The sequence below is a fragment of the Phragmites australis genome, chromosome 3 (genome assembly GCF_958298935.1).
Source record: "Phragmites australis chromosome 3, lpPhrAust1.1, whole genome shotgun sequence".
Lineage (NCBI taxonomy): Eukaryota > Viridiplantae > Streptophyta > Magnoliopsida > Poales > Poaceae > Phragmites > Phragmites australis.
This window is the reverse complement of record NC_084923.1, coordinates 26,469,158-26,477,660: the sequence shown is the minus strand read 5'-3', so window position 1 is coordinate 26,477,660 and position 8,503 is coordinate 26,469,158. Positions and strand designations below refer to the sequence as shown.

The following is an 8,503-nucleotide window of genomic DNA, read 5'->3' as shown; positions in this document are numbered from 1 at the left end:
GCCTCGTTGTCGACTATCCGTGCCACCCAACGATGCTGGTGAGGTGACAACAGCTGTGACAATAGGAGATGAGGGTGACAGAGAGGTATAGGGACATGAGGATAGCAGTGATGATGTCGCCAGGGACAGCCCTGAGATTTCAGTGGTCCGAGGTAAAACTAAAAAGAGGGCCCTATTGAACATAAACGTTGAAATATTTATATATCAATTGCAAAGATAATATTTCAGGTAGAGTCCGTGAGTATTTACGATAAGATGAAACAACTTAAAATACGTCTGTTCCGTTATGGTAAGCTGGAACAACTTGAAATGTGTCCGATCGGACGTATTCTAGGTTGTTCCAGCTGATGATCAGATGTATTCCAGATTATTCTAGCTTATCGTAAATGCTTGCGGGAACAAAATTATCGTAAATAATCGTGGGAATAAAATTGTGAAAGATCGGAGTACATGTATGTATTCTTGTGTTAATACATGCTAGCTAAGTAGAGATACTCACTCAGTCAGCTGTATCTGCATACCTATATACCACTTGCTACATGCAGCTCTAGTTACTCACCAGTATATGCAGCAGGTAGCTTGCAACAATAGTATGACTTTGGAGCTATCTGACAGGTGCCAGCATCACAGCACAAACACTGCGCTGGTAGGTAGCTGTTTACTGCTAAACGGCTAGGTTGAACTGCTGGTAGTCGATTGGCTACGTGCTTCAATGATTGGTAGTGTGAACGATCAGATTTTGTGACAGTGATGATTGGGCGCACACGGGAGCCACCCCCGTACCGTGCAATGGAGCCAGACCCATCGATCGCCAGAGCGAGAGGGGACTTTTTCATATTTCAAACATGTGATCTCAGGAAAGGGTTGAATCCATTTGAGGTGGAGTAGAAATTATAGAGGAGAAAAACCAGCAATGAAAACTCATATGACAATGACTGATACCTGTCCTCGATCGAAGCTGCACGTATTTGGAATGCCTTGGAGTCATGGTTCCACAGAACGTAGAAAATTGGACTGGCTGGACAGAAGAAAATACGAAACAGACAAATAACCAAATAGACTAAGCATGCAGGCATGTCTCTTGATTTTCTATAGATCGAAGAAACCAGATCACATGTGTCATACTATACGAACTATTAGATCTACGTGCTATTTTAGACCTAACTCTATGTATTGTTTTGCGAATTGTTATATATATATATTAATATTATACACAAATATATAAAAAAATCTTAAAGTTTTGAAGACCCAAAACGACCGCCCCATTCGACCCCTCAGGGCCGGCCCTGATGTCGCCGCCGTGGGGTAGGGATTACCCACCGGCCTACGGCGAGCTGGCCGCCCTCCTCCGCCTCGAGTACACAGACCTCCCGAAGGCCGCCCAGGCGCTCATCGCCAGTGACATGATGTGCGCAATTTTGTCGGATTACTGACGGCCGTGGAAACGTCAATCCCGTAGACATGTATTGATGATGTTTGATCTGTCCAATTCTGCTACTTTGTCATGCTCCAACAGTCGAATGGGTGTATGAAATTTTGCAGCTGATCTCATTATCAATTATAGTTGGTTCTTCGGTTCTTATAGTAATCGTACGCCAAGATTCTGATACCTCTGGTGTCAGAATGGCTTAAATTTAAGATATTATAGATATTATGTTGTTTCTGTTGTAAGACCAGCCGGGTCCCGTTAGGTTTGGATGCGGTATATATTTTAACTCGATTAATCATTTAGGTGCAGGTTGAATTTTCAATTTCGGGTTTTATAACGAACTCGTTTTAATTAAAAACGCGCTCATTCCGATCCATTATCATCCCTACCTAACCCCGGTACATCACTGACCCCCTCCTTGTTAAATAAACAGCGCACGCAGTGTGTCACCCCCACCCTCCACCACCTGCCCACGCCACCATCAGCATTCACCAGCGCGAACCAAGAGAGAAGCGACTAGTCCAAGAACTCATCAGCCCATCATGGCCGCCGCGCTCAGAGTCCCCGTCTCCCTCAAGTCCGCGGCCTCCGGCTCTACGGGCTTTGCTAAGGTCCCTTCGCAGATGCCGGTGGCGGTGGCTGGGACTGGGAAGATGCGAGGAGCCCGTGGGGTCGCCGTGCGAGCTTCGCTGTTCTCGCCGAAGCCGGCGGCGGCCAAGGACGCGCGGCCGATCAAGGTGCAGGAGCTGTACGTGTACGAGATCAACGAGCGCGACCGCGAGAGCCCCGCTTACCTCCGCCTCAGCGCCAAGCAGACGGAGAACGCGCTCGGTGACCTCGTCCCCTTCACCAACAAGGTCAGTCCCCTGTTTTGCTCTGTTTCCTCTGCTTTAATCTGTTTCTTGGGGACCTCTGCTCTGCTCACTCCAGTTCGTCGTTCTCTCAAAACTCAGGTGTACAACGGGAGCCTCGACAAGCGGCTGGGCATCACATCGGGGATCTGCGTGCTGATCCAGCACGTCCCGGAGCGCAACGGCGACCGGTACGAGGCCATCTACAGCTTTTACTTCGGCGACTACGGCCACATCTCCGTGCAGGGCCCCTACCTGACCTATGAGGAGTCGTACCTCGCCGTCAAGGGGGGATCCGGCGTATTTGAGGGCGTCTACGGCCAGGTGAAGCTCAACCAGATCGTCTTCCCCTTCAAGATCTTCTACACCTTCTACCTCAAGGGCATCCCGGACCTGCCTCGGGAGCTGCTCTGCACGCCCGTCCCGCCGTCGCCCACCGTCGAGCCCACTCCCGCCGCCAAGGCCGCCGAGCCGCACGCCTGCGTCAAGAACTTTACCAACTAATAATCCGATCCTCGTCAAGATTTTCGCTAGCGGAGTTCTACTCGATCATATGTATGGCTTGGCTAGTTTCAATTCAATTCGTAGTAATAAGAGACATTGAGAGAGTTGTGTGCTTCACTGCTTCTGATTTATCAGCGTTAATGGCGGTGTCACTGAGAACGAGATATTTCTCTGATTTGTTGATGGCGACGAGCGACCTTCAAGTGTGTGTGTGGGGGGTGGGGGCTGCGATGAATGGGAATCTTGAGATGATGTGAGCTGCAACTACAGCGACCGGTCAGTGCTGTTGTAATAAATGGGGTGGCCGGCCAGTAGCTGTTTTCTTTGGTACTCAAGTCTGTCTCCCTCTCACAATGTCCACAATGTGTGTGTGATGCGGATAACCATGATCTGCACGGGGACAACGACTTCAGTACGCTACTGTGGTTTGGTATCATGGTCATCCTAAGAGATTTGGGATATGGGAATAGGAATGTTTCATACAATTTAGTAATGGAATTCAGAAACTGTATTCAAAATTTCATGAATTTCGATCGAATTTTGACAGAATTCTCCGGTTTTCAAAGAATATGGTGGGGTCCGGATTTTGGTCCTCGTCGCATTTGTTAACCCTGTTGATAGGTGAACCGGCCCTCGCAAGAACATAAAGCGAGAAACTATGCCGTAACAGGGAGAAAGCACAAGACGGTTTCTAAATGCGAACCGGACCGAACTGGTCGAAAATCACACATCTAAAGTGGTTTTTATCGCATTTGTTAGCTCTGCCTATCAAACACAAACAGTTTTGCAAGCATTATCGGACAATAATTGTCAAATGTTCATGCAAATTAGTACTCCATCACACGTTTCTTTTTCTCGGGAACCTTGCTTAGGTCACCAACAAATAAGAGGAGGTACAGGTGGAACAACTTATTCTATTCTTTATTGGCTTCTAGCTGCATTCACGGTTTAAAGATTCATCGGTAACCGACAAAAATTCGCAATAATTGAGTGTCTCGGTTCGGCTCTGTTTCAGAAACCGAACGGTAACCGAATTTGAATTCAAAAAATTCAAAAAAATAAAAAATTCAAAATAATTAAAAAATCCTTAAAAAACTAGACACAATTCTAAGACCTTATGTGATTTTTTTAAAAAAAATAATGTCGTTTGCATCATATTTTATAGGGAGGAAGTTTGAAAAAATTGAAAAAAGTTGAAACATGCGGCTCAATTATTACCTCATATTAAGAAAAAGTTTAACATGCAAACACATATTTTTCTTGTGTCAAACGTATATTAAGATGATCTTTAAAATTGATTTCACTTTATTTAGAGTTTTATTAATTTCTCTATGATTTTTACAAAGTTCACAATCATAAAATGAATATGTTAAGAAACAACACTGTGATTAACTTTTTCACTAATTTTTGAGGTGTGATGGGTCAGTTATGAATTAATCTAGTCGCAACATATTTACACAATCCTGCATGTTACAATAACTAATTCATGAATTTTTAAAAGACATAGGATCATGTAAGAAGACTAACAAAATTAGTTTCATGATTTTTGGATTAGCAAAGAGTAAACTATGCATTTAACTTGGTTTAACAAATACATTTTCTCACAGAAAATTTTGAAATTTTTTATAAGTATAAATACTTTTATCATGTAGATCATGTTACAAGGAAACCAACAAAATTTGTTTCACTTGATTTGAAGCACAGATGAATTAGTTATTGATTTTACAAGATTGAGATAATTTTTAGGTTTTTTATTGAACTTCACTGAAAATCGAGAAAACCGTTCGATAAATCGAGAAAACCGAGCGGTTACTGAAAATACGAAAAATTCGAGAAAACCGCTCGATAAATCGAGAAAATCGCTCGGTAAGGCTAAATTCACGAATTTTTCTCAAAATTTAATTTTTTTCAAACGAATTTTATCCGAAATTTATTCAAAATTCGAACGGTTATCGCGATTATCACGGTTTTTCAGTTACCGCTGCAGCTCGGTTATCGAGTTTTGGTAGGTAACATGAACCCTGGCTGCATCTAAGGTCCTCCATAATGTATGCTTGGAGTAATGCCAAAAGAGGAGAGAGAGGGTTCATGCATCACTCCTCACGCTACAGGTTGTGATGCTTGACTCCAGAAATTCTAAAGCGTTGCAACTTCTTGCGCCGGTTCCAATTAATTAAATAATCATTGTTTTGCAAGGCAAAGCAGAGCGGAGAGAGAAGGGAGAGTCGAAGAGGATGCATTGTTTTTTTCTTGGTGGGGCGCATGATCGATGCCACACATTGCAAATTGGCCTGTTCAGTGCTAGCTTATCTATGTAGACAAGAGTATTTTCTAGGTATCACTCCACCACTGTGTAGTGCCTAACTTGTGTCCTCGGATATAGAGCTCAAGCCCTACTTCTGATCCATTCATTTCTACGAGCCGATGGATTTTTTTTTTAAGGCAGAATGCCCCAGAAGGGGTTTGAACTGGCATCTATAAAAAACTTACAAGTTTACATCTTTCGCACCCAGCCACTATTGCAGTATTCACATGTTCTACAGCGCGCATCCATTCGATGTTGCACACACTGTCACGTCCCAAATTCGTAATCATATGATTAAATCTAATCGTACGTCATTAGTATCGTGCCTAAATTTGAGTAACTTATTTTGGCATACTAGCATTCAGAGTCAATCGGGTGAGAGAAAGTAATTCAAGAGAGAAAAGAATAAAATTCATGGTTAAAATGAGCTTTTTTTCTCTAGCATATGGGGCCTACATGGGTAGCCAATCACTCCCTCTCTCCCTTGGGTAGCAGCCTCACCTGCTCTCTCTCTCTCTCTCTCCCTCACTCCCCCACGCTCTCTCCAATCGACCAAGGCAAGGGAGCAACTCCGCTCTCCCACTCCTCAAGCTCTCTCTCTTTCTTTCTCGAATCTGCCTTCTAGAAACCAAATCGAGGTATGCATTTGGTAATCATACATTTCTTAGCTCCTAAGCTCCTCATCTATCCAATTCATTTTCGTTTTCCCGAAGGATTCGAGCCGGTTTTGATATCTTTTGGTGTTCTTGGTTGAAGCACGAAGAGTATCGGTGTTCTTCCTCTTCCCGAGCTTTTCCACCTTCCACCGATGGTCACCAACCTCAGCAAAACATCTTGGGTGAGTCTCCTAGGCTCTCATTGTAAGAATACATGGTTTGATTAGTTGAAATCCGAGTTTGGAGCTTTGGTTGCAAAGTTGTGAAGCGCCTCATGTTCTTGAGCTTTGGAACGAATTTGATGATTTTGGATAAGTTTTGAGCTAGGAAATTGAGTTGCTAGTTAGTGAGTGAGGTCTAGACCCTATGAACTAGTGCAAAACCTTTTCTCCTTGGATCGAGGAAGCTCGCAAATGAAATCAACCATTTTTTCCTGTGAAGAGACCTCTCTGCAGCAACCCGGATAATCTGGGTTAAACCCGGAGGTTCCGGGTAGCCCAGGGAAAATCCTGCTATTTTGTACTCAGAAATCGTTAGGGTTCAGGGTGTATTTTGGGTCTAAAAACCCTTTTATAGTGTGTATTCATGTCTATGTAGGATAGATTTAACATGCGAATCAAATCAATCGAGGGAAGTCATTGAGAACTTGAAGTCTGCCCAACCCGCATATACCGGGTTAAACCCGGAGGGTCTGAGTATTTCACGGTGCTTTTAACTGAGCACCCTCGCTCGGAGCCTCACCCGAACATTCCGACCTAATCTAGAGGTTCCGGACTCAGCCCAGAACTTTCGAGTTAGTTCAAAATAGCTAACCGAGAACCTTCGTCTGGAGTACAACCCGAAGGTTCTAGAATCCGAATGTTCCAAGTTAAACTGAGAGTCTCCGACCTCCTGTTAGTTTTCCAAAGTCGTTTAGATCGTAAAGTTAGCTAATATTTCGCATGTCTTGCACTTTTAGCTTGCTGTTATGCATATTGTAGCATATATTGTTGCACTTCATTCATATTCATCATTGCATGCATTCTTCTTTAGTGAACGAGGATCTGGAGCATGACGCGGGTGGTTGAAGGTGACATCGAGCCACATGGGTTCTGTAAATTCTATGTGGGTAGCATCAGACAACCACCTGAGCAGCAAAGTAATTATCTAAGCATACTCTTCCCAGTACTTTGGATCAATATGTGTCTATTGTGATAAACTATGCTTTATGTATGTTTGCATGGTAATGAGTCAAGTGTCGAGTTGATATGGGTAGTACCTATGTTGATGCATTATCTTTCCCTTGTATTGTTGGTAATATGTATCCTTGTAGCCTTGGTAATATTGTTGGTGTCTAACTTAAGAGTCACTTGAAATGCTTAGAAATGCATAGATCTTTCGGTAGAAGTTGAGCGGTGGTTCAATCCCCGTTCACGATCTTAGGGATTACCTACTTGTTCACAAAAGATATGACTAAGATGTCGGGATGTTTGAGTGTGAGGATGAGACGAGATGTGAGCGGTGCTAGGGGTAGGTTAGGAAAGGAACCCGGATGCTATAGACTGCTTGCATCGGTAAAGCACCGTCCATCAGTGCCGTTGGATTTAGCACTTCTTGTACTCACCACATGCTGATCTAATGATAAGGTAAGACTAGTACCATACGTCGTGCTAACGCTCGCCTTATGGCCCTATGACGTGTATGAAAAAAATAAGGAGATGCAAGGTGGCGTGGAGCTGGAGGTGTCAGAGACACGCTCACGGTAACCCTGGTGCCATATGGGAATGCGCGAGTGGGTAGTTCCGGGTATGAGAAAGGTTGCCTCGACGGCCAAGAGGATGGAACAGGGGCGTTTGGGTAAAGGAGTATTCCCTGCAGAGTGTAAAATCAATTTGAATTGCTGCACTCTCGGTTATGAGAATGCTTTTGTCCATCTGCATCAGTTGTAGAGTCATGATTGTGGGTTGGTGTGGTTGAGGTAGTTCTGTTCAGTTATGCTAATATGGTTCCAATTACTTACATGTTCATGATGTTGGTTACATGGTAGAATGTTACTTTTAGTATAGTATAGTTGCTCACATGTTTATATCAAACTGTTTTCGCATATAAATGTACTTAAGCATGTGGATGTTTTCTTGCTAACATCCAAGTACATAATCCTTGGAGTTGGGTTATCTATAAGTATCCATTATGGATTAAGCTTTGCGAATATCTTCGCACTCACGCTGCTTATAAGTATCCATTATGGATTAAGTTAGGTGCCAGCTACTTTAATCCCACCGGAAGCGGTGTGATGGCGAGCAGTCGTTATACTACCCTAACTCCAGCTGGTTGCCTTGTGGGCAAATAGCTCCACCGGTTCTTTATTTTGTTAGATGTGTTTTCTCCTGTGATGTATGTATGTTATGCTAGATGAAACGATGTTTTTGTTTAATGTATCAACTTATAATCTTTGAACCCTAGTTTGTTCCTATGTTGTGATATTCATGTTGTAAAGGTATGTCTGGGTAATAGCTTTCCTGGGAATTACCAGATCACACATATCGGGACTACCAGAATTTGATTCGCTTTAATCATTAGTGACTACGATTGTTGTGGTGAGATGTGGGTTAGTACATGGTTCGTCAAGAGACAGGTCCTCACACACATAGAGCGATCCGTCCATCGGTATCGTCACTCAAGTCCCCTTCCCATTTTTGCCCTCACTGCAATTCCCCACTCGATCCAAGTTGCTTCCCCATGCCACTACTGCCGCTAGCCTCCTCCACCAGTTCACTGC

At 43.6% G+C, this 8,503-nt stretch overlaps 1 protein-coding gene across 1 annotated transcript; it reads left to right on the top strand.

Annotated features, from left to right (window-relative positions):
- The first annotated feature begins 1,846 nt into the window (after nt 1-1,846).
- Nucleotides 1,847-2,901, top strand: LOC133912744 (allene oxide cyclase, chloroplastic-like). The gene is made up of 2 exons (XM_062355632.1): nt 1,847-2,286; nt 2,383-2,901. The coding sequence occupies exons 1-2, from the start codon at nt 1,972-1,974 to the stop codon at nt 2,782-2,784; spliced, it is 717 nt and encodes a 238-aa protein (XP_062211616.1). The 5' UTR covers nt 1,847-1,971; the 3' UTR covers nt 2,785-2,901.
- The last annotated feature ends 5,602 nt before the right edge of the window (nt 2,902-8,503 follow it).

Bases quoted from the DNA above. Each gene is read 5' to 3' on its own strand.
- LOC133912744 (XM_062355632.1), top strand. From the start codon at position 1,972: ATGGCCGCCGCGCTCAGAGTCCCCGTCTCCCTCAAGTCCGCGGCCTCC. The intron at 2,287-2,382 runs GTCAGTCCCCTG...CTCAAAACTCAG, and splicing joins TCGTCCCCTTCACCAACAAG to GTGTACAACGGGAGCCTCGA.